The sequence below is a fragment of the Melanerpes formicivorus genome, unplaced genomic scaffold (assembly GCF_026170545.1).
Source record: "Melanerpes formicivorus ecotype bairdi unplaced genomic scaffold, bMelFor1.0.p_v2 SCAF_8, whole genome shotgun sequence".
Classification (NCBI taxonomy): domain Eukaryota; kingdom Metazoa; phylum Chordata; class Aves; order Piciformes; family Picidae; genus Melanerpes; species Melanerpes formicivorus.
The window spans coordinates 6,797,724-6,825,242 of record NW_027142360.1 but is presented as its reverse complement, the minus strand read 5'-3'; the positions used below and the strand labels follow the sequence as shown (position 1 = coordinate 6,825,242).

The 27,519-nt window shown below is 39.6% G+C and overlaps 1 protein-coding gene across 11 annotated transcripts in view; it reads right to left on the bottom strand.

Moving 5' to 3' along the window:
- PLEKHA5 (pleckstrin homology domain containing A5) overlaps nt 1–27,519 on the bottom strand; it is a 177,022-nt gene that overhangs the window by 148,574 nt on the left and 929 nt on the right. For all 11 annotated transcript variants that reach the window (XM_068141903.1, XM_068141904.1, XM_068141898.1 and 8 more), the window contains exon 3: nt 24,604–24,661. In XM_068141903.1, coding sequence (XP_067998004.1) covers nt 24,604–24,661 — 58 coding nt within the window. The remainder of the gene's footprint in view (nt 1–24,603; nt 24,662–27,519) is intronic.

The window sequence follows — 27,519 nt, the reverse complement described above, 5'->3', positions numbered from 1 at the left end:
CACAAGGATAACACACCATCAGTCTCTCTTCTTCAACTCACTGCAGTGCCAATGAGTTGGTTCCTGAGCCCATGTTATTAACTTTTAATGTGTATTTCAACTATTATTCAGAGACCTCTCATCATATCCACTTAGATACAAAGGGGTCGTCTTCTCCAAGCTCATCTCATTCAACCCCCACTGCAGTCAACAGAGACAGCCTCCAAGTAGATCAGATTGCCCAGGGTCACATCAAGCCTGATCTTCAGTTTCAAATTTCTTAGGATGAGGAACACTTACACAGATGGCCCAGAGAGGTAGTAGAAGCCTCATCTCCAAAAACATTCAAGGTTAGGATGGAGAGCTCTGAGCAACCTGATGCACTTAAAGATATTCCTGCTCACTGCAGAGGATTTGAACTAGATGACCTTTAAAGGTCCCTTCCAACACAAAACATTCCACGATTCAAACTCCTCTGGGGACTTGTAGCCAAGGCAAACATTCCTTTTACCATTATTTTATGTTTGGTGCTGCCCTTCCTCCTTTTATTCTACCTTCATTGCACACTTCACCACAGAAACATTAGCAATGCTAAGTCAATTATTTCCTGGGTTTGCTGGAATTTTTGAAATCTAAACCATCAATCGTTTCACCTAACCACACCTCTACCTTTTCTCATAGACATTCCTTAGGGATAAATAAAATTAATAACCTGCAGATAGAAAAACAAATACATTAAAAAGATCTTTACATGTTCAGTCAACTCGGCATTTGTTTTCTTATGTCAATTTCGACATAAGACAGGCCACAAAAGGATTTGAATTTTTAACAGAGAGACTAGCAGGAAATGATACACATCTCAAACCTTGTCTCACAGAATCACAGAATGTTAGGGGCTGGAAGAGACCTCGAAAGACCATCTAGTACAAGCCCCCTGCCAGAGCAGGATCACCTAGAGCAGATCACCCAGAAAGACATCCAGGTGGGTCTTGAATATCTCCACAACCTCCCTGGGCAGCCCGTTCCAGTGTTCTCTCACCCTCACAGGGTAAAAATGTTTCCTCATGCTTCTATGGAACTTCCTGTGCCTCACCTTCCACCATTGCCCCTTGTGCTGTCATTGGGCATAACCAAGCAGAGCCTGACTCCATCCTCTGGACACTCACACTACCCATCTTTATAAACACGAATGAGGTCACCCCTCAAGCTCCTCCTCACCAAGCTAAAGAGCCCTCAGCTCCTTCAGTCTCTTCTCATAAGGAAGATGTTCCACTCCATCATTTTTGTGGCTCTGCACTGGACTCTTTCAAGCGGTTCCCTGAGGTCCTTCTTGAACTGAGGAGCCCAGAACTGGACACAATATTCCAGATGCAGCCTCAGCAGGGCAGAGTAGAGTCTCATAAGCATACACACATACACGACAGCCAGGAAAAAAACATGAAGAGGAAGAAGCTTTCCCCCATTTCCAAAGTTCATGAAAGTTTAGACCTGTATCTACAAGTGCAATCAAAGGTTTTACACTCATCTCAGAGTGCTCTAGTTATTAAAGATCTCACCACACACTGTTAAACCAGAACAATTAGTTTGACTGTTCTAATCAATTCCTATTAGTTACATTTTAACTTGACCCATCCAGCACTTCAGCCATACACCACAGCATTCTTCTTGAAGTACCTGGGAACAGACAGGCAAGTTGCTCAATTCCATACACAGTATTAACAATTTTGCTGGATTCTAAAGCTTCTGTTGATTTTGGAAGCAGTCTTTAAAGAATATTTTTGCATCTCTCTTTCAGTGTGCTAGAAATAGCACCTAGTTACTGTTTTAGGTAATCAAAGAAAATGCTAAACACAAATAGAAACAGGAGTGAGCTGCAGGGATATACTGAGCAGGTGTTGAGTATGCACATAATAACACTGCATACAAAACACAGAAAAATCTACACAGAGGATTTTTCCCCACATAACATGTGTGCTCTTTAGTGAGCAACATTACAGTATTAATAAACCACCTTCTAACTGATGGAACTGGGTCAACACCAAAAAGTTTTTTCTCTGAATAGCTGATACTGCCTGATGAACTGCTGGAGTGGGTCCAGAGGGCCACAAAGATGATCAGAGGGCTGGAGCACCTGCCCTCTGGGGACAGGCTGAAGGAGTTGGGGCTGTTCAGCCTGGAGAAGAGATGGCTCTGGGGAGACCTTAGAACAGCCTTCCAGTACCTGAAGTGGGCCTACAAGAAAGCTGGGAAGGGACATTTTACAAGGGCTTGTAGTGATAGGAGGCAAGGGAATGGACTGAAGCTTGAGGAGGGTAGATTTAGACTGGAGATTAGGAAGAAATTCTTTACAGTCAGGGTGGTCAGACACTGGAACAGGTTGCCCAGGGAAGTCATGGGTGCCCCCCTCCCTAGAGGTATTCAAGGCCAGGTTGGATGGAGTCATGAGAGACCTGGTCTAGTGGATGGTGTTCCTGCCCATGGCAGGAGGTTTGGAACTAGATGATCTTTAAGGTCCCTTTCAACCTAAACCATTCTATAAATCTATGAACTGGTATTTGCACTTCCTGAAAGTGATACAGGTTCAAGTCAGCTCACATACATTCCTACATTTTTCAGTTTGATTTGATTTGCCCTACAACTAGAAGACTGCAAAAGCCATTGTAACGGAGAATTACACCAGTTTGCATGGCTACAGGGAAAGACATCTGTGGGACTGATCTTTTCTAGATAGCTCCAAATCAGTTTAAGCTAATATAAACCTGTCCTGGGAAAGTGTTCCAAAGGTGCATTAAAACCAAAACAAACCCCACACACACCAAAAAAATAACCCTTTCTCCTTGGAGTGAACCAGTAAATTTAGACTTGGCAAACCCACATCCATACTATAAGATTCTCTGATCATAGTTATGAAAGACTGACTGATTTCATGGGTGCTTCAGAGAGAATGTACAAAGCATGAAATTGCTTTGCACAGAACTCTCTCTCTCTCTTAAAATGGTTATGATAACAAGTAGTAACTTCCATCAAGAGTTCCACAGACAATCAGAGGCTTTTGTTACCGAATTAAATTGTTGTAGGCTTTTTGTTTACGTACTCCATACTGCCAGCACTTAAGTCAGCCTCAATTCACCATAGCTGTAAGCCTGGTCAAAACCTATACATAAAACAGCAGCAGAGAGAAAATGCTACCACAGCAGCCTTTGACATAACTTCTAAGATATTTCCTGTATTCCAATTCCTTCATTTACTACAAAAGAGTTTTGCAACAATTGGTTCAGTTCCTAAGTTTTTCGTAGGGCTTGAAAATGAAAAACAAATGCTGCTGCACCCCAACAATTTATCATCTTTGATGTGGAAGTGCCACAACATGGATTAAAGAGTAGGTGTAAGCAATTACAAGAGCTAAGTAGTATGTAAAAAAAATACCAACCAGAATCTGTTTTCAGATAAAAATATTTTTCAAGTGTTATTATTTTATTCAGAAGAAGTTTAAAGTAATTCTATTTTCCATTTAGACTTACTTCTGGAAGACTGCAGGGTTGGTGTTTTTTTTCCCCCCTCAAAGCTCTGTTCATGCTTTTGCTGTCAGCAACCTGGCTTAAAATGCTGAAGACAGTGCCAAATACTAGTTGCTGACTTCTCTGCCAAACAATTCTTCTATTGTTTTTCAGGATTTAAACTGACATCTTTTTGGATAAAGTAGCAGTCACAAAACAGTCCAAATTGAAGAGCCTGAAAATTGGGAAAGCATGGCAAGATCTTTACCAACATTTGGAAACTCGCTCAGCTCTTCTTTAATTTTGTTGCTTTGTTACTCTCTCTACAGAAAGGAATAAGCCAGGCAAAAAAAAAAGTCATCATATGCCTTTAAAATCCTGGCTGAATTCCTGGTAGGATTAAATTTAGGCAATGTTGGTAGAACACTTCAAAACCTAATTCTTGGTGATGAGTAGCTTAAATGAACAAATTTGATTTATAAATTACCAGTTTCCAATATTCTTGTTACTCGCTCCTCTTTCATTTGTTTACTAGATGAAATGAGAACCCAGCTTTCTAGTAGTATTGCATACTTATTCCTAATCTTGTTCCTCCCATCCTAAATGAGATATAATTAAATGCAAATAAATCCTAGACTAGGAATCCAGGTGGTGCTACACTAAGCAGCTTTTACCAGACAAATTCTCTTTATAGCATTCTTTTAAAAGATATTCCAGAGGCGCATCCAGCAAATTTTAGGAAGTGATTTTCATACATATCTATTCCCACAGCAAAAGATGTCATTTGTGTCAGCCAGGAAGTCTGTCTTTCCACTCTTCAAAACATCTGAAAAAGAGCACCACCCCAAGCTTTCTCTTCTCGTTACCAACATGAGGTAACACCAAACATTCTGATAGAGAGCTCTTGTGCTCCAAAGCCTTTTGCAGTTTGGCCTATACAACCTCTGACAATTTAGTATTAACAACAGTAAGGTGATCTCACTGTCTTTTAGATTTGATGAATATGCCCACTTCTTTCAGCTCTGAATTCTGACATCAATTACAGGCTGCATGCAGGAAAAAGTTAGCCAACACAGACTGTTAAAAAAGCTTCTAGATTCCTTGCTCAAGTAATTCCAACAGTTTCACTCCATAAAACAAACCAACCAACCAGGAACCCAACCAAAAAGAAACAAAACAAAACAAAAACCCCAAACAATAACCAAATCTGTAACTTTTTTCCTCTAAAGTTGTGCAGATTATGATTAAAACTCGATTATATTTCTAGTTTTCAAAGAATATATTTCTTGTGAGTGTAATGTAGAAAGGACAACTATTTCTTAACAATCCAAATACTGATTTAAAGTTGGAGAAAAATCATTCTTCAAATCTCCATATGCTTAGATGGAATAGACATGTATTTGGGGAAGAAAGGGAGAAAAGAGGTCAATACAATTCCTTTATTATGTTGCAAATAAGTAATCAGTAAGTCACAGACTGTTGAAAACACCTCACTCTACCATCCTCACTCTTGTATCATCTAAGTTCATCTCCAACTACTTTTAAAACGATCTCAAAGGAGTTTGGAAAGCAAGTACAAGTTTAACAGTTCAATTCCATTTACAGCCTGAAAAATCAATTCAACTTGAAAAATCTCTTTACCAGATACCACTTCACTCAACCCTCTTTGTACAAAAAGGCTGCCAATTACATCAGTCTAAATCAATACTCAACTAGCAGACAGCAACTAATGACTTCATAAGTTTTATGTTCCTCATTAAATCTCTGTGCGTAGTAAAGCTTAAGTGGGAAGATCAGTAGCATTTTCATGTTTACATAGTTTATTTTCAGAACAGATTAAAGCCAATACATTACTATAGGGAAAGTACTGAGTCTCCTCATACAGCAGTATTTTGTGCACACACAGCATCCATCAAAGCTTTAGTGATAAGATACCAGTCAGAGATACTCTGCAAGAACATTCCTAAGAATCTGCATAACCATAATTAAACCAGCATTCCTCTAATTTACTACTACTAAATGAATATTTATAACTTCATGATTAGTGTTGTTCTTAAGAACAGCTGAACTAGATCAGATCAAAAGTCCTCCTAACACAGTTCTCTGTTCCCAACCATGATTAGTAGCAAATGTCTTGGAAAGTCCAGCAGACCAGGAGAGATGCACAAACATACACTGGCTTCAGCAATTATAATCCTCATAGTTGGGTTACTAAATCAAAGTGGTTAACACTCTTCTTCCATGACTGCACTTAGTCAACAGCACCCTGAGCTCAACTTTCTACAAGTTTTCAGTCACTTACCTTAATTAAATATGTTTCTCTCAAACCTTTTAAACATTAGCCACAAGGATTCACAATTCCTCCTGCTACTTCTTTTGTTAGAATACATAGCAAATGTGTTCCTTACTCTTCAGTCCACCAATTATTATTTCATAGGCCTAGACTCTCTGCATCAACTCTCAGTGAAGTACTACAGGTGTTCTTCAAATTAAAAGCTTTGATCAACTTCTCTGTATCTTTCCTAGCTCGATGATATAATTTTCCTGTTGAGCCAGTATTACTTTAGCACAAAACTATGCTCATCTTTCCAAACATGCTTAACTGGAATGATATTTCAGATGTCAAGCTTTTACAGTCACATAGATTTTTTTCAACTGGAATTTGATTTTAAGAAGTCTCTTTTCTCTACACTGGATCAAGGCCACAGCTTCCTTTTTTTTTTCCCCTAAATGAAAGTGATGACATATAATCTGAATAGCAACAGATCACTTTTTAAGTATATATCCTAAAGACATGAAATTCTGTCAAATCACAAACCTAACAATGATCACAATTAAATTTTGGGAAGCAGTGCTGTGCTTCAAATAGGAAATCTTGTTTGAAAGAGCTAGAAATCCTTGCATGAAAAGGTCAGTCAAAAGCAGTGGCATGACAAAAAACAGCCCATCTAAGAATCAAAAAGAATTATCTCCATTTTACTTTCAAAATGAAATTATTTAAACAAATGCTCTTGCTTGTGGCAAGTGGTAAAAAGTAGGAGGAAAACCTTGTTTATCTCCAAGAATCAAGCTATCACTGCTTATGTCTGGACAAGCACTGGACATACAGCTCATGATAAAATGCCAGTTACGTATAGATGCTCCGTTTCTTGCCTGACACTGCAGTGGGATTGCTGATGATCTATTGCTAAGACTCCACTACTAGTAAGATAACAAATTGATATAGTTGTATGCAAAGCTTTTTAAAACACATGTAGAGCTTCTTTGCTAAAACTTCAAGAATATTCATTCTAGGAACAGACATTTGCTCGAGTTTGTTTGGTTTTTTTTTTAACAAAGGGGAAAGATTTAGTTAAGATATTGACTCAAAAGGAGACATACAGAATCACAGAATTCTCAAGAGTCAGAAAGGACCTCAAGGATCATCTAGTTCCAACCCCCCTGCCCTGGGCAGGGATACTTTCCACTAGATCAGGTTGCCTAGAGCCACATTCAGTCTGGCCTTAAAAACACTCAGGAAAGGGGCTTCCACCCCCTCCTTGGGCAACCTGCTCCAGTGTCTCTCCACCCTTAAGGTGAAGAACTTCTTCCTAACATCTAATCTAAATTTGCCTTCCTCTAGCTTGGATCCCTTCCCCCTGGTCCCATCACTACTGAACACCCTAAAAAGTCCCTCAGCAGCTCTCCTGTAGGCTGCCTTCAGATAATAGAAGGAGAAAAGAAGAAAAAAAAAAACAAAAAGGGAGACAACTTAGCCAGCTTTAGAAAGACATCACTGAAATTTATGATGTGGTGGCTCCATAGACTAAAGTGATAAAACAGCATCTATCATCTGCGATTGCCTGCGTAGATGCTGAAATCACATGAGGGAACAAAAGAAAATGCTTTTATTTAACTGCTTCTGGGCAACAAGACTCATAGCTTAACTTTAGTACTCACTTCACAAAAACTTCACAACAACTGGGATTTATAAGGAAATCTTTGAGAGATAGCCTGAAAAAACATGGAGCTTGTACTCTATACTGCATGTTACTGCTGAATTCAGTATTCAGTGTGGCAATTCTCTTCAAAGTTACATTAAATAAGAAGATTAGTAATTTTTAATTATTTTTTTTTAATATACCACTGTACAATCTGCAAAGGAAGGGATTTCAATTTTCAGAACACTACCTAAAGAATGAACACTGCAAGTCAGCTAAACCCAAACTTGAATCAGTATTAGCACTACAAAAATGTGTGGTTTTGTTGTCGTTATTATTTTACCTTGGGAAACTCTTTTTTACCCAGCAATAAATAAATAAGAGCAAGCCAAGTAAGTAGTCATAATTAGCCAGTATTTAAAGAGGAAAATATATTTGCCAAAACAAGGTCTCTTTTTTAACACCAAACTACATACAAGGGAAACAAGAAAATATCTTCATTGGTTTCTGATTTCATATTCTTCCACCTCTTGATCTTGTACCACAAAGAAAATTCTTAACCTGTTTCAAAATTATCACCTAGGAGCAGATGTTTAATTCTTCAAAAGGGATAGCTGAACCATGTTTAACATGAACCACTCCAGTTGCTTCTAAACAGGTTATAAAGATAGAGAAACTTGTGATGAATTCACACTATTCAGTGCATCTACTGCCCAGGCAGGTGTATCTTGAAAACACCTGTTTTCCATAGCTCAAGAGAACAGTAATTGCATTTAAATTCCTGCCCTAACTTCATGTAGAGTATTAATCATTCTCTTCTCAGCTATTCAGACAATGCCAATCCTATTCTTGACTTCACTGCCAATTTGCTCTGGTAAGACCTCACTGGAGTGCTGCATCAAGCTCTGGAGAAGCCCTCAATAATGGAAGAGTGTGGACCTGACACAGGTCCAGAGGAGGGACACAAAAATGATCAGGGGGTTGGAGCACCTCTGCTATAAAGATAGGCTGAGGGAGCTGGGGTTGTTCAACCTGGAAAAGAGAAGGCTCCAGGGGGACCTAACAGCAGCCTTCTAGTACCTGAAGAGGGCCTACAAGAAGGATGGAGAGATCCTCTTTACAAAGGCCTGCAGTGATAGGATGAGGGGCAATGGCTTCAAACTGGAGAAGAGCAGATTTAGACTGGATGTTAGAAACAAGTTCTTTACTATGAGGATGGCAGAACACTGGAACAGGTTGCCCCCAGAAGTGGTTGGGGCCCCAACCCTGGAGATCTTCCATGGTGAGGCTGGACAGAGCTCTGGGCAACCTGATCTAGTGGGAGGATGTTCCTGCTTACTGCAGAAGGGGTTGGACTAGATGACCTTTGGAGGCCCCTTCCAACCCAAACCATTCTATGATTCTTTGACTATTTGTCGAAGCACAAAGCAATCTTCCTTGTGCATTTTTTTTCCCCCTCCATTAGAAGTTTCAATTGTGAAGAAAAGTGTCCATTCAGATGCATGATGCCTCTCTCCACTCAGCTCCCTATTTACTGGTATCATTTATAACATACTTCTATCACTCAGTAGGTTGCTTACAGCCACCAGTGCACATCAACTAATATCCTGATACAAATCCCCCCAAAAGATAATGGGATCTCCTCAAATCTGTGAGGCAGCTTTCCCCAAATTATTATCCTGACCATTACTGTGCTACCAGGTGAATCATAATAAGCATAACACTGGAAGATGACTGCAGTTCAATACTGAAAAGAAAAACCCCAGTTTCAAAGATTGTTCCACACACAATATCAATATAGTCTTCTTTATTAAACCTTGAGCACATAAATATATATTCATTTATTAAATACCCAAGTATAACTTGGACTAGTAAGAGTCTTGTATAACCTCTGGTGGCCTAAAAAGCTATCAGAACACCGCCTAAGAAAGAGCTGAACGTATACAGAAATAGCTCAAAACAGTATCACCAGAGAATTCTAGAATAAGCATTTCTATTACACTTTGTACTGTTTAAAACAGGGACTAGAAGCATGAAAAGCAAAGCTTCTTTGAAAACAAACAAGAACAGTGGCCTCAGATGCAAACTAACAAAACAATCAAGTATTTAAACATGCAGTTGAAACCTATGTTGCTAAGCTACAGAAATGTGTTACAAAAGTAGATTCTTCTCCCTTCCCACCTCTTTTGGTTGTCGAGTGCTAAGTGTGCACCATTATATGAAATTAAGTCAAGCAACTTTTTCCTTTGTTTTGTTTTTCTTACCATTTCAATACAACAAATAAAATAGCACAATTTATCCCTAAAAATAAAGCCAGAGAGTTTAGTGGCTCTTGATTATATTTCCCTTACAAGGATCCTTTGCAGAAAAGTATGTTTGAGTTTACAACAATGATAATTAGTGCCTCTGGGAATAAAGCAAACTCATTTTTTTTTTTTCCCACAGCAACAGAAAATTCCTGTAATGCTGAATTTTACATGGTGGTACTCCAGTAGTTGCTTAGATACATTTCACTGTCTACAGTGTGACCAAGATTTCAAACAATCAGCCGGTTTCAGTTTAATGCTGCAGAGCATCGTAACACAACAAGCCCAAACAAACCTCACAAGTACTACACAGCTCGTCACGTACCAGACTTCTTGTAATAGAATAGAATAAACCAGGTTGGAAGAGACCTTCAAGATCATTGCGTCCAACCTATCATCCAACACCACCTAATCAACTAACCCATGTAACCAAGCACCCCATCAAGTCTCCTCCTGAACACCTCCAGTGACAGCGACTCCACCACCTCCCCGGGCAGTCCATTCCAATGGGCAATCACTCTCTCTGTGTAAAACTTCCTCCTGACCTCCAGCCTGAACTTCCCCTGGCACAGCCTGAGACTGTGTCCTCTTGTTCTGGTGCTGGTTGCCTGGGAGAAGAGACCATCATCCGCCTGTTTACAACCCCCATTCAGGTAGTTGTAGAGAGCAATAAGGTCACCCCTGAGTCTCCTCCTCTCCAGGCTAAGCAACCCCAGCTCCCTCAGTCTCTCCTCATAGGGCTTGTGTTCCCAGCCCCTCACCAACTTCGTTGCCCTTCTCTGGACTCGTTCCAGCAAGTCAACATCCTTCCTAAACTGAGGGGCCCACAGTACTCGAGGTGTGGCCTAACCAGTGCAGTGTACAGGGGCAGAATGACCTCCCTGCTCCTGCTGGCCACATAATGCTGCTGATCAACGCCTCATGATTTTCAAATGGAAATCAGAAATGACTACTACATCATTTCACACACAACAAACATTTTAAATTTAAGAAACCAAAATGATTTTGAAGGAAAGTATAGAAATGCTACGTTATATAACCACTGAACAGCCCTTAACCTGAAGTTTCACTTGGATCTTTTAAGCATCAACATGCCAGCACACAAGTGTTTCTGCTTTTTATTTTCAGAGAGAAATGATACATAAACCTAAACTTGAAATAAACAAATCCTTGCTTCAGAATGAGCCATTTCATAATGTATTAATTTGAACTCAAGGCTACTTTACTTACAAGACAGCTACAAATGCTTTCCATTTTAAAAACCTGTTGTATTTTCCATTTAGCACTGTACTTTCTCATCAATACCTCTAGCAGTTCATTTTAGTGTCCATTTTAATCCACAAATCTTTATTGATGATCTGGATGAGGGCATTGAGTCCACCATCAGTAAATTTGCAGATGACACCAAGCTGGGGGCAGGTGTTGATCTGATGGAGGGTAGAGAGGCTCTGCAGAGGGACCTCGACAGGCTGGGCAGATGGGCAGAATCCAAGGGCATGAGATTTAACACATCCAAGTGCCAAGTTCTGCACATTGGCCACAACAATCCCATGCAGAGCTACAGGCTGGGGTCAGAGTGGCTGGAGTGCGTCCAGGCAGAGAGGGACCTGGGGGTACTGGTCGATGGTAGGCTGAACATGAGCCTGCAGTGTGCCCAGGCAGCCAAGAGGGCAACGGCATCCTGGCCTGCATCAGGAACAGTGTGGCCAGCAGGAGCAGGGAGGTCATTCTGCCCCTGTACACTGCACTGGTTAGGCCACACCTTGAGTCCTGTGTCCAGTTCTGGGCCCCTCAGTTTAGGAAGGATGTTGACTTGCTGGAACATGTCCAGAGAAGGGCAACAAAGTTGGTGAGGGGTTTGGAACACAAGCCCTATGAGGAGAGGCTGAGGGAGCTGGGGTTGCTTAGCCTGGAGAGGAGGAGACTCAGGGATGACCTTATTGCCCTCTACCTGAAGGTAAGTTGTATCCAGGTGGAGGTTGGTCTCTTCTCCCAGGCAGCCAGTACCAGAACAAGAGGACACAGTCTCAGGCTGCACCAGGGGAGGTTTTGGCTGGATGTTAGGAAGAAGTTCTTTACAGAGAGAGTGATTGCCCATTGGAATGGGCTGCCCGGGGAGGTGGTGGAGTCACCATCACTGGAGGTGTTCAGGAGGAGACTTGATGGGGTGCTTGGTGCCCTGGTTTAGTTGTTTAGGTGGGTTGGACTGGTTGATAGGTTGGACACAATGATCTTGAAGGTCTCTTCCAACCTGGTTTTATTCTATTCTATAATAAAATATTTCTTCATCTCAGTATCATGAAAGCCTCCCACGCAAAACCACAGATGTGTTTGCAAAACTTTACCGGGAACATTGCAAAGCATTGCAAAGCAGCTTGGACTTCTCTAATGACCACAAGACTCTATCTCCCCAGAAAAATAAAACAGCTTTGATAAAACAAAGGCAAAAAGTTTCCCGACCACATGTTTTTTTTCTGTCGGTAATATTATCACCCCATCTGAGAAACCTGGAGGAAAAATAGAGAATGAATTGGACTTGGCGTGGCCAATGGAATACGTCAATAAACAATTCAACCCCTGATTTGCCCATTACCATTTGGAATTTATTTTCTCCTTGTTTCATTAATTGCATGGATTCCTTTGCCAACACTAATAGAAGCCAATCTTTCATAGACAACCCTTCAAAAAACAAATACGCCTAAACTAGGCCAATCTACTGACAGCACTACAAAGCAAAAGCCCTCATGTTCCATTTGCTAATCTATGCTTTCATAGCTCTGTGTAAAACTAGAAGTCCTTAGCAGTGTGTCGATGCAAGTAATTCAAACTACCATATGGCCAATTAAAGAGCATCACTGATCTAAAGGAAACACACCAAGTATGTCTCCCTCTAAAGAACAACTACCAGGTTTTTATGAACTACAACAGACAGTCATAAAAAGCTGTTTGGTTCTGCTGTGCTACATGGGAAGTTACCACAGTATGGTCTTCCCACCATTCCTTTTCAGGAAGAAAGAGAGGAGGGGAAGAGGGAGGTAGAGATGGGCTGAAGATTTTATTTACTATCAAAAGCATCTAAATACTATGCATAAGTATTGACATCTTAGATATGAGGCCAAGCCAGCATGCATACATGTACACTGCTTCCTTGGGTTTATAACCCTAAAGGAACATAAGCAATCATAGTATCATAGTATCATTCAGGGTTGGAAGGGACCACAAGGATCATCCAGTTCCAATCCCCCTGCCATGGGCAGGGACACCCCACATTAGATCAGGCTGGCCAGAGCCTCATCCAGCCTGGTCTTAAACACCTCCAGGGATAGGGCCTCAACCACCTCCCTGGACAGCCCATTCCAGGGTCTCACGATCAGTATATAGAGGGAGGTTTTAAAGCTCATCTGTTAATTACCATGATTATAGCAACTTGCTAGTGCTCAACCTTTTGTTTTTAATTTGGGGGGGGGGGGGGAACACCTTAAAGTACAAAAAAAGGCCAAACAAACAAAAAAGCCTCCACAAAACACAAAGAACCCTGAAAGCAAGCAAACAAAAAAAAACACTGCACACAAATAAACAACACCAAACCCCAAAAAACCAGACAAGCAAAACCTGTAAAGCTTTTCAATATTTAGCACCATATCCTGAGCAAGTCCTAATTTTGACTGAACAGCAGAAGATTCTGTAGGGTTCATTTCAGGCCGCAGGCATTTGAGTCTGAGCTGACCTCACAGTATTTACATTCCCCTTAGGAAAATCTGGCAGGCAGTCCAACTGGGGAAGATATGTCTAACACTGCTTGAGCTACTAGTGCTCAAAGCAAGCAGAATAACAGTGAAAAGAGTAGGGCATGTAACACAGAAATAAAATTAATAGGCAAAAGAGAAAGAGAAGGTCAAGCAGCAGAAGAATTGAAGAGACAAAAGTTGGAGATGGTTTTTCTGATGTCAGTCAGTCTCCAGTTTTTTTGTTTGGTGGGGTTTTGGGGTTATGGGTTTTTTTTGCTTGTTGGATACTGCATCTCTCCTCAAAACAAATTAACAGCTGCCAAGAACAGCTTTGTTGGCACTGAATTTCCCCTCTTCTCGGGGTAGCCATACCTATCTAAAAAAAAAACCCAAACTGTTACACTCCCCATAAACTCTGCTTTTTAACATTCCCACTATAGTTGTAATAGAGACATCTGTCAAATCCAGCAGTTAAACCAAATCCAAAATGTATTCAATCTCATTCATTACAATTTTGATTCCTACTACTGCAAAGAAATTAGATAATACAAGAGCCAGTCAGCAAATCCTACTCCCATTTTTCCTGCCAGTGCTTATCTCCTCTTCAAGCAAGTGAAAAGTTTCATTTGTTCTTTACAGATTCACTCTGCCAGCTACATGACCTTCTACACACAAGTCCTACTCAAACTGAACAAGAGAGACAGGCTCTGCACCAACTCCAGATTAATTTCTTCACCTCCTTGAAAAACTAAATGAAAAACTAAAATTAGCCTAATTTCTTTGAAAAATCCTATTTCAAATTGCATAAGGCAATTTTTAAACAAATGGCAGTACCTGCAGTCCTCATTGAAAGCTGGAGAAGTTTCTGCCTGCTCTAACAACTTCGACAAATAGCATCATTGAAGATCAAAAAGAACACCAACTCCTTTACTAAACAACTGCAAAAGACTCTCTCCCCCCTCTTGTTTAAAACCAGGATGCTAGCAATTTCGATTCCTCAGCCTGATGCAGTCTCTCAGGTAGCCCACATCGAGGCCTGCAAAACACAACCAACCCCACTTACAAGCTAGTAGGACATGATTGCTTCCATTAAGATTTCTCTCTGCTTGTACCTCTACTCTTCCATCTACAAAATAGCAAGATTTTCACATAACTTACATATGAGCTCAAAAGCGTTTTGAAGCAGCAGGCACCCAAACAAATGATTATAATGAAGAGGATAAAGCACCGGCATTTGAACTGACTGCTGAATTTGATAGCACTTTTTGTTGTTTTAAACCACAAAGTGAGCAATCAGAGGCAACAGAAATCCCGAACTTCTTGTTAGACAGGTTTGGCACTCTCACCTGAAGCCGAACAAAACCCACAACAGAACAAGCTCTGCTCTGAAGCATACTGCAAAACACCGTCCACTTTTAGCTTGGGCTGCAAGAATAAAGAGCACTTTGGATTTTTCCTGATGTCTAGAAGTATTTTTATATACTGGAAGTGAAACCAAATGCAAATGTTTCACTTAAATTTGGAGTGAGAGGTCCTTGAAAGAGGCATAAAAACCAATGCATTATTCACACACATATACTGAAAAATAAAACCCCACTACTGACAGTACGAGGGTCACAAGGATACTGGTTCACTTCATTCATACTTAAAGAGAAGTCACTTTTCCTGTCATACTTACCTAAATAATCCCAAAACTTCAACTTTCATGCTGTTTACTCTGTACTATGAAGTGCAGTGAGCTACAAAATTACCCAGCTTTAATGATTTTCTTGTAGGTGTACCTGCTTTTTTTTTTTAAAAGCCAAGCTTTTCTTAAGAAAACACTATTTGAGGCAGAGGAAGTTTTAACCTGGGCAAGCTTTTAATTCAATTTCCAGGGAAAAAAAAAATCCCTTCCATTTAGTAACTGAATTATCAGATAGACAGGAGCTGCAGACAAAGAACTACAAGGCTCGGTACAAAATGATATAAAAGTCAAATAACCTTTTCCGGCAGTGTTACCACAATTCACACTCCGCTTCCTCCGAGTCTCACCTCCACACTACTTCAAGGCAAGGTTTATTAAGTGCTCTTGCTGACTGTCACTTCATTTTCATCTGAAGTTGAGCAAAAGAAGGGACCAAAGCAAGAGACAGACTATGGCAGAGATCAGAATATAGTGTGTCAAGGTTCATCAGCCTGGTGTTGTCCCTAGGTATGCTTATACAAAGAGATTAGAAACCCAAAGTCAGTACTTTTTACTGACCACCAACGAGATAGAGGAGGTGGCCCAAAGGCTCCTAGTGATAAGTGCTCCCAAACTCTTCAAATTCCTCATAGAACAATTCTCATAACTATCTGATCATGATTTACACTCATAAAATTCACTGCATTAGAGAGATACTACTTAGCTGTTCAATTCAGCCACTTCAAAATGTATTGGTCCAAAAATCAAATGTTTTAAACTGGGCAGATACAGTAAGGAAGGTAGATCAGTTGGTAAAAGGTAACATTTTATTAAAAAATATAAACAAGAAGAAACACCCACCAAAGAAAAAAAAACACCACCCACAAAAGCTAGTAACCTGTGTTTACAACTCGGTGTTTCAGACAAGGTAAGTCACTGATGCCCACATCAAGCACAGAAGATAGAGACGAGAGATTTAAGATCAGAACAGGTTATAGGAATTTCTAATGAGCTTTAACTTGCATCATTATTCTGATTAAAGTTAATTGTTCAAATAAACATTTGATGTTATGACATTGACTGCTTAAATGCAGATTTTTCTTTGCAATTTTCCTTTTCAATCTTCTGTATCAAACTTTATACTGCCTCTACCCCTTGGAGTGTTTAAGACCAGGCTGGCTGAGGCTTTGAGGAGCCTGGTCTAGTAGGTGTCCCTGCCCATGGCAGATGGAACTAGATGATCCTAGGTTTCTTCCAACTCAAGCCACTATATGATTCTATGAAATATAAAAGGAAGTAGCCTTACAAACTGGTGTGGCCAACATTAAAAGATACCAAAACAAAACAATGATCCAACATCCCCTTAACCAGCCTTACTCTCTTCATGAAGAAACCAAGTTATGGTCACTTTTCAATACTCTGATCCCCCATAGGTACTCAGGAGCACCACTTGTTTATAGTTGATACTTACAACATTTTATTTCAAAGTGAACTTTCTTGTCCTCCTTATAAAGAAGGTTCATTGAGAAACTTTAAAGATATGTCACATGTTTTTACCCAAAGGAGATTCTTTAAAGTGATAAATGCTAGACATTGATCAAAATCTGTAGATTTTAACATAATGTTGGAGAATTGAAAAAAAACTATGAATGTGTTTTTGCTACCAGTACAACTCAGGTAAAAGCAGAATTTATACAACTTCACTAATCCTTCTTACTCAGTGAGTAGTAAAGAATACACCAATTTCCTTGAAATACTGGCATCAAGAGAGCGCAAAGAGGGCATTTTAAAATCAAAACTTCCACCAAGTACTCTCTTTTCAAACACCTTTGTTTACTAGGACTTTCCTTACCTAGACTGACACATGGAAATATTTACCGTTAATAAAGTGCAAAATTAAGGATTTGTTTCTGCTAAACATGACTTGTAATGAATTCCAGAAAGCAAAAAGTAGGAACCTAATTTCAAAGGATAAGTTGCTTGGCAATGCAGCTGTCCTTACTAAGTCACTGGCATTAAGAACTAAGTTTCTGAAGCCTCCTGAATAAGCAAGTGGTTTTTAACAGCTCATATAAAGCTCTATGACCATCACAGCCTACATAAGCACTCAAAACATTGTCTAAAACTTCCCCCACACACACTTCATAAATTACAAACAAGCATTCAACTCCAGTTTTATACATGTGGAGCAGAAAGATGCAACTTCACAATTGACTACTTAAGCAGAACTGTCTGCCCTATCAAGTACTGGGAGGAGGAACGTTCCCCAAAGAGTTTTACTGGAGAGCCTTGCTACGACGTTCCCACTCCCAAACTCCTCTTTCTGAAGGTGGCAACATCTTCCCCAACAACATTGCTGTCAGAGAAAACCTTCCCTTCAACCACATGCAAGAACAAGTGAAGTAAATAGGGAGAAATGGCTGTAATCCACATTCAAAGGAAAGAAGGGAAGGAGAAAGAAGGGGAAAGTGTTCAAGTTTAGGTATTTACTTACTGAAAGAGAGGAAAAACAGACACATAGGCATCACATTGGCAGAAATCCCAGCAGTCAGGGCTGTTGAGCTTTGTTTCCAGCTAGCATTTGCCTCAAGCCTCACAGGAGTTTTCCCCTCTCTCACACACACTCAGAAGCGTACTGAAGATCACTGAACTGCCAACTGAAGTGTATCTCAGGTTTAATGGAAGGGTAATTCATTATAATACGAGCCAGTGTAACATAAACATATGCAGGAAAAACAGGCTTAGCGCAGCACCACAGCAGACACTCGTTTTGATCCAGTACAACAAAACACTTGCAGACCACAGGAAGAAACAGTGCCTGTAACTGCTTTAAGCAAAAGCAAACCAATGTGCATCAGGCAAGATTTAGACCCCTTAAAATTCTACCAAATGGTGGCAACTCCAAGCAGAATTTTCTGCTGGAATAAAGCTCATAAAGGTACCTGCCTTCAATTCAGGCATGTTTGGTAGTGTCCCTCGGTTCCAGGTGCTGCAGGACATGGGATGAGAAAAAGAACCTGTGCAACACCTTGGTACTACAGGAAGAGGAGACACTGGTACGAGTCCCAAAATAATTCTTAGAGTGGGCATAAATTCAGTAACTTCCACAGGAGGGAGGCGCTGGAAAAAAGATTCAAATCCAACACGATGCAAGGCAGCAGCCACTTGCATAAAGAGTCATGACTGTTCAGCATTTCTTCTGTTTTTCACCACCCTTCACACACTGTAGGTACCAAAGGCCACAGCAGCATTCACTTCATGGTAATCACCTCATAAAGCACGTATTACTTTCACCTGCTCATATTAACCCCTATCATAAATTAAGGCCAAAGTTAGGGAAGAAATATCACCATTTCCAAACTCAAGGATGCAAAACTGCTGAGGTTAACTTACTAATTTATTAACAGATAGCAAAAAACTTCAGTGTCTTCAATGCCTCTCATGGACTTAAACATTTCATACAACTTACACAAATTTGATTTATCCTTTTTTATTATTTTAAATAATTATTCATTAACTCTACAACTGTTTAAGAACTTGGCAATGGTTTAAAAATAAATAGATAAATACAGAAATCTGTAGGTTCCCTCATGGTTTCAAGTCTGTCTTAGTAAAAACAAAGCATTCAAGGTATTTCCAAATTTAGAAACACACTTCAGGAAAGAGACAGCTCAAAATATCAACCACAGGTGTCACAGTCAGAAGGAGACTTTACAAGCATAGTAATTCCTAAGGTTCACATTTGATATTCTACCTGCTAGACTAACTTTGAAACAGGTTCTTAAGCCAGGGGTAACATGCCCTGCCAGACTTGCACACAAAAGACTTTTTTGCAGGATGAACTTTTGCCACCCTTCCCTCTGGGAGAAATTCCATTGGGTTTGCTCCTAGGAAACCAGTTGCTACTCCTTTTACTGACTTTACACTGCCACCACTCTTTTCTGCCTGGTTTAGCCTCCACTCCTCCCTCTTCTGCAACTTCTCCCACTCTTTTAGCCTTCTTCAGTATACCACTACCATTATCCTCTTTCTTCCACATCCACCCCTTAAGCTGCTTTTTGGATGAAGTCCCACCTCTCCTCTCTCTGACCTACACTCATTTATTCCTGTGCCTAGACTCCTTCCACCTCCATATCCAGCTTCAGCACTTAAATAATTTTGGCTCTTGAAATATTTCAGTGGAATAAAAAATGAAAAATGGATAACAAATTTGCAAGCATTCCAAAAAATTTCTTTTCTGAACAGTTTTCTCGCTACCAAGGTAAAAGACACAGGTGAGTTCATTGCCATGTTATGTCCCAGTTCACCCATCCAGCCATATGCCATTATTTAACCTAGAGGTCTTACCATGTAACAATGAACCAAATGAAGGCCAAGAATAAATTTTAGTCCTACCCTTAATTCTAGTAAAATAAAGGTTAGAGGTAACAAGAACTAAGTTTCTGGGAGGAATGCTATGATTCTCACTGCTGGAATAAAACAGTCTGATGTTATTTTGTTTGGTTTTTTGGGGGTTGGTTTGTTTGGGGTTTTGTTTTGTTAGATAACTTTTCTTCCTTTCAAGAAAGGGCCTTTTTGCAAACATGACTATTTTCCTTTGATTTTATGGAGCTGAATGGGAAAGGATCCTTCAGATGCACATAAAAGACAAAAGTTAAAAAGATTCTCAATGAGCACAGGTTTATTTTAGTAAAAACCAGAAACTTGAGTACTCAAGTCTGAAAATGATCTTATCCCTTTTCATCACTTCATGTATCATTCTTACCTTCCCAATTTTCAAGCTACATGCCTACCATCAGCAACTTGGTATTGATGAAAGTCTCTACAAAAACATAAAAAAAACCTCTATTTGATGCAATAGTAACTCACCCCAGCTTTGGTCTGCCAATGCCAATGCTTCAGCAAGCAAGAGACAAAAAGTGTTCTAATACAGAAAAAAAAACTAAACACTAACATAAAATCCTAAAAATGAAACTTTAAGCTTCTCAATTCTTTGTATTTTTAAGATCTTTTACAGTCAGTTTTTGTGCTGCCCAAAGAAATACCAAATTCTAGCACCCAAACAACTTATCCCAGAGCATTTCTGTAGAAGCCAAACTAGGTAGACTGATGCAAAATTCCCCAAATATCATCCTTGTGTTGATTTTTAAGCCAACTTTTGGATAAATTCATAACCTAAATAATATAAACCTTAAAAAAAAAGGGGGGGGGGGGGGGCAGTGAAAAAAAAAAATCAAAACAACATCATTCAAATAAAAACACCTAACAAGTTTAGAACTACTGTAATGAACATGAAGATAAGTCAAAGAAAGCAAGCAGCTGCCTGAGTTTAGCCAGTCAGGTGATTTTAGCCAGCAATAAGGGTTTCTTAAACATGCATATGACTAAACACATGCACATACAGGGAGAGGGAGATTACCTCTATTTTCATAATTCTATAGAACTCAAAACCAGTGCCTGATGATTACAGAAACACCACAAGGTACTAAAAGCATCAGGTTGAAAATCATCATTGGTCTTAACAGGTGAGGAGTCTGAAGCCTGTGACCAGGTATGCTTCTCTATTGACAAGCATTATACTGGACTTAGGCACTAATGTAAGTAACTTAAACTTCCCATACTAATATCAACCTTAAACCTGTTTTAAGGATAAAGCCCTTAACTATTCTGAGCTCAATGAGTGCTCAACACACAAAGCATAAGTAAACAGTCCTGTGAAGTATTCTATGCAGAACAAAAGAACTTTTTTTTAGCATGCTGTGCCGCCATTTTCAAACTGAGGATTTTGCCCTGTATCTTGCTTTATTTCATAATACAAAAGATTCAACAGTTAACTGATAATAAACAGATTAGTGAAGGTTATCTCTGAATATGGTAGTTTTACAGCTCTATAGCCCTATATTCCAGGTAAAAGTTTAGTTATCACAAAGATTATGCCCAAACTAAGCCTTACTTTGGAAAAGTTTACCGATGGGTTCCCACCCAGTGATGAGGAAGGGCTCTCTCTGCACATTTCTAACATTAAGTAAACATTTTCTCACTCCCAACAAGACAAAACACTTCAGCAATGTAACCACATCTCACCAGAACATGTACACATTTTTATGGCAATACATTTTTACTCCAAATAGCACCTTTTGTAATTTGTATTTATAAGGGATGAGGAGAATGTGAGGGAAGGAATCTCTCATCTACCAGTATTAAAATTCTTCCACTGATCCAAAAAAAACCTGTGAAGAAGGTCAAAATCCTTCCTAGCATCAATTTAGTAACACAAGTCTACATAAAAAGGAAACAACCCTTATGCAATGGAAACAACTCCGTATCTCTCCCTGTTTCAGAATATCTTTCCTTCTTAAAAACCAGAACAAATTAAGTGTCACTGGGGGGGGAGGAGGAGAAGTATGGGAAATAGTCACCATTCAATTAATTTTAAAATGAGTATACACACCCCAAGAAAAATACAGCATCCTTAAAAAAGGAAAACACACCACAACATCGCAGTTCAATGTGCTCTATATCCTGACTCATGTCTGAAATGCCAGTCCAAGAAATGTTAAGATTTAGCTGGCGATTATCTCCTTGACATTATCCCAATTTGATTACACAGTGTTTACAACATCAAAGCCAGAAACAGCAGAGTAATGGATTCAGTGACACACCCACTTGGAACACTGAAGACCTGTTATTAAAGAACCATAAGAATCATTTTCAAAAGGTTTTTATTTGCAAACACAGTCTAGCGTAAGAGCTTAAAATAAAGCAAGGTTGTTACATATTTCTGTTCAACCTACATATCTGAAGCTGTGCCTCAGAAGTTGGGTGACAATATTTATGCGATCAGGAAACTTGACTATTCTTCCTGTCTAACTCTCTTCATTGGAAACATTACAGAAGTCCAAAAACTAAGTTTCAAGTGACTGAATGCATCAATAGCATGCCATGCACATTCATTCCCTTGTAGCTTTGTAACTCATACCAGAGCATAAACCAACATATTTCTTTCAGATCGTGCCATGAACAAGTCTTCAGTATTTTTCATTTTAATAATATTGCATTAGGCTGTAAGCAACATAATCAACACTAATATTTAGCGAGTCAGCACACTCAAATGACCAGGTTACACTTCAAAACCCACATGTAGGTGTGCCTGTACAGCACAAGGTAGCAATGACCTGCTCTGTTTACCACTCCTGCAGGAAGACCCCAGTAGTTTAGATTCAGACAACTAAAATTATTATAATCAACCCCTCATCCAGAGTTACACTGCCTAGGATTATACAACATTCATTATAATGGTGTCACTCTGTCTACATTAGCTCTCACATCTTCTCTAGCACCAGCAGGACTGAATGCTAGACAGCTTTCAAAGGAGAAGCTGTCATTGGGCAGAAGTTTAAATTCAGCCAGAGAGACTATGCAACAGCACATACTTAACTAAGGACGCCAAACTGGTCATACCACATGAACCTTTCAGCAGGTTTGACAGCACAATCCCTCCTATCCTCCTACATCTATCAAATCACAGAGAAGTGTTGTTCACCCAACATGTTTTCAGAGACACAGCAGAACTTTCAAAAATAAACAGCTGTTTAGTGCTGGCTATCAACAAAACAATCAGCTTAATCTAACAGTTATGATAACACATTGAACACCAGATCTTAGAGGGACAAGAGTAAACAAGCAATAGTAAGTTCGTGCATGGGCCCATCAGTTGCTTTACAATAGCTATCCACACACCTTGTTTTATGCTAAGAAAACTCCAGTTGCTATTTTCCAGATACTGTAGCTAAGACATTGTTCATATGTTTATTCTATGAAAACATCTAGAAGCCTTTCAAAATGTATATTATATACACAAATACAGCTTTTTCTAATTTTCACTTGTCTTCATTTAATCATCTGAACAGAACACCGGGGGTGAAATCCCTAGTAAATTTCTGTCTGGTGCAATTCTAGTCAGCTGCTGTACAACACTAGTGTGATGGGAATGACAAAAAGGCAGAACAAAACAGTAAACCAAACATGTCTCCTGATAACAAGAAGTCCCCTTCTAGAGAGCACACTACCAGTTCTGACCAGATTTTTGAAGCATTATCCTTCAGTGGTTCCTACATAAAATAAACCATGCAACACATGCAGGGACACCCCACACCAGATCAGGCTGGCCAGAGCCTCATCCAGCCTGGTCTTCAACACCTCCAGGGACGGCGCCCCAACCACCTCCCTGGACAACCCATTCCAGGGCTTCACCACTCTCATGGTGAAGAGCTTCCTCCTCACATCCAGCCTGAGTCTCCCCACCTCCAGCTTCATTCCATTCCCCCTAGTCCTATCACTACCTGATATTCATTTACAGAAAGCTTCTGAGACTACCACTTTCAGGTTTTTACTACTTATGCAAAGTCATGCAGCATTCCAGAGGCTTTTGCAAGGCATTATTTCCAAGAATAAGATAAAATAGTATCATATAGAAATCTGTAGTATCATCTACTAGATGATCCTTGTGGTCCCTTCCAACCCTGACTGATACTATGATACTACTATAACAGCCATCTCACAATGTCTGCAATACAACTTAGACACAACAGTTATCTTTTGCTCAACACTTAAGACACAGAAAAAACTACCTGCAGCCTAAGACCTCTATGACTATTACTAACCTTCACTCACCAAAGTTAATCCACTAATGATACCATTCACTTAATGATGGCAAACCAAGCACACAGACTAGTGAGATAAATCTTCTGAATAAACTAAGAAAAGCCTGCAAATTGTTAAACAGCAGAATACAGCAGCATATTAACCAAGCAAATACACATAGATGACACTTGAAGATTTTCTATGTAAGGATTGCCTATCTGGAAAAGAAAAGCTTTTAAGACTGATCAACAAGACCTCTGCACTTCTACATAAGAGCTCAATTTCCATAACTCATGCAAAAATACAATAGCCACAGCCCAGAGTGAACACACTCCTCAAAACATACTAACACCTGAAAAAAAATAAAAGGAGTGCTAGAAACAGAGGGTCTGCAAAGAAAACAGATTCATTAAACCTTTGGAATGGCTTTAAACAACTTAATTACTACAGAACAGGGATGAATCAAGACTGTTCTCCCAGTGACAAAATAAGATCTTGCCTTTCTGAAAGCATTTATGGCATGACAGTGTATATGCACAAGTGTCAAACAAACGGACAAACTCAAGGTATTCTTGAGTTGCAAGGACATCTGATGCTAGATGGTTACACTCACAGCAGAAATTTCATTTGAATCTGCACCTTTAAGCAGCTTTAATTGAAAGTATTAATACAAAAACTCAAGGATTTTCTTTTCTTAGCTCTGCATAATCCAGTAAATAAAGGACTACATACACTATGACAAGCTTGAATACTCCTTTTAGATTTATAGCATAGCAGTTACATTTGAGTTGGGAATACATACAGCAACATTTAGTAGAGCCAACTGAAAATTACAGTATTGTGACAGATAAACATACAACTTACTTTACATAATATCTTGCACCTTCAAAAGTGTAAGCTTCCTCCCAACCTGTGGGTAAGTCTGGAAAACAAGTAGCAAAACATTCCAATTAACTTTAGAAACGATGCTGGCCATACTGGTCTACTTGCTAAAGCTGTGGTAGTTAAAATACTGTGCATCTGATTCTAAACATCGAGAGCTTTAGCACTATAAACAAATATTTCAGAATTGACTCACCATACTGTCTGTTTACATCCTGTAATCCAAGAAGAGCTACATGCATGAAAATCTGATTTGGATTTCTCATTCTTAAATAGTAACAGTAGGAGTTGAAGTGTGCTCTTATTCAATAAGGTTGTTGCCTTTGACCAGTAACTAGAACTCACAGTCATAGCCACATCCTTTTTGCCCTGAACTCCAGGAGCATCAAATTACTTAACAGGCAGAGAGCCAAACAAAAATCAATTTACTGAGTTTACGTTACATGCAAGTCACAAGCACCTTAAAAGGCATGATATCAACTACACCACAGAGCATTATTAGCATCATATTAGCATAATTCCACCTCTGTTGTGACTAACAAGTGTTCCTGCAGTATTTCCAACTCTGTTCAATTTTACATGAAAACAACTTTCAATACAAATCTAGTGGAGGAAGTAGGTACATCTTTCCTATTTCTATTATCAGTCAGAAGTCCCCTACCAAACAAATAAAATTACAACAATAATGGTAATTTTTTTTCAAGTATCACAGTATCAGTACCAAGGTTGGAAGAGACCTCAAAGATCATCAAGTCCAACCTGTCACCACAGACCTCATGACTAGACCATGGCACCAAGTGCCATATCCAATCCCCTCTTGAATACCTCCAGACAGTGACTCCACCACCCCCCTGGGCAGCCCATTCCAATGACCAATGACTCTCTCAGTGAAGAACTTTCTCCTCACCTCGAGCCTAAACCTCCCCTGGTGCAGCTTGAGACTGTGTCCTCTCATTCTGGTGCTGGTTGCCTGAGAGAAGAGACCAACTCCCTCCTGGCTACATCTCCCCTTCAGGTAGTTGTAGAGAGCAATGAGGTCTCTCCTGAGCCTCCTCTTCTCTAGGCTAAACAATCCCAGCTCCCCCAGCTTCTCCTCATAGGGCTTGTGCTGAAGGCCTCTCATCGGCCTTGTTGCCCTGAACACCTTCCTGAAGTAATTGGAAGCTCTGAAGATATTGGACACCTCTATGCAACTCTAGATACACTACACTTAAGTTTACCCTGGTTAATGCAAACAATAATTGATATGCAGGACTTGCCCAATGAATTATAAAAGCAAGACTGCATTTGTTACTTAAAAAATAAAGATTTTTTTTTTCTCCCCAGTTTAGTTATTTGCTCTGGCTGGCTTTTTTCTTCACTCTTGCCTTCTCTAGAACAAAAATCAAAGTGTCTTTTGAGCATAGGGCAAAGTACAGCAAACAGGAAGTCTCTCCAGCTAAAGTATTTATGGCTGCTATAAGAACTTTACCAAAAGTACCTTTGCAGTGCTAAATGCCTCAAGGGAATAATGGAGGACACAGCTGTCCTCACTGCCTAGTAAGTATCACACACTATTATTTAATAAGGAGCTTTGCAGTAATGTACACTTCCCAAAAATAAGATATTATTCGTTCAAAATTTGTTTCTTAAGATACTTTTTGAACAGATTTTGACTAGGTTCAAAACCAATGGTCAGGGAAAACCGTGTTATAAACCCCATAATGAATCTGCTTGATTTTAGCTATGTACGGCGAGATTTATACACATGAATGAAGAAAACTACAGAAACAGGTTTGTTTTGGAGGCATGTCAGTATCTGATTGATAAATGGTGGTCAGCACATTCAAGGCCATGCCTCACTCTTGTGTTCAGAAACAAGTTTAATTTACCTGATAATAACTCTGCTGTTACATGCAATGCTCTAGACACTTGAAAGTAAAATGCATTTCCTTTAGAAGGCACTTAATGGCAGAAAAAAAGCAGACATTTAGAAAATTACTGGGAAGTCACTGTCACTCAGAGACACTGGTAATAAATAGTTTTGAAGAATTAATATTTGATTTTTAAAAATAAATAATATTCAGCTAATGTTAGCATCCAAAAAGCAAAGCACTTCATATACATCTGCCCCCATGCATGCTGCTGTAGAAGGTAGCCAGTGTCTCAATTAATCTGAGTACCAAGAGCAGGGCTAAGAGAAGCCTGATAGCAATCAGCAGTTCTATTTCATGGTATTAAATAACGTCTTACAATCAACAGCTCTTCACCACAAATCAAACTGCACAGTTCTAATAACCGGAAACCTGTGCTTTCTAAACTATTCACAACTCAAGGAAAAAAAGAAGAAAAAGCTGCCCAGTTTTCCAAAAGGCTGCTTCTAATTTCTTAACCTGCAAGTATTAACCAAACATAAAAATCACATAATCTGATAGAGTCAAATTCACTTGCAGATTTTCCTGCGATTACCCAAGTGATTACACGCACAAAAACAACTGCACTTATTACTACACTCCACCACCTCCCAGTGGCATATGCAGCCTGTGTGCAATTCCAGCAGTCAGAGTTTGGCTCTGGGTCTTCAGAGCGTCTGCTGTAATTCCTCCTCCTCCAGCACCTCCTGCTGCTACTTCTCCAGAGTGGAACAAACAGCAGCAGCAGAGAAAACCGATTCCACCCTCTTCCCTCCAAGTTATTCCTAACGTTTCAGTCCCTTTTCCTCCTACCTATTTCACCTCAGTCACTTAGAAACCACCCACATTCCCAGCCTAGATTTAAGTGTAGAAAAGGGTTTCTAGGTGACTGGCGAAATAAGCATGTACATTTCTAGCTTAACTACCGTGGTTATATGTAGGTACTGCTCGAAACAAAAATGAGTAGTTTAATACTGAACTGAGACAGGATGCTATGCAGGTGAAT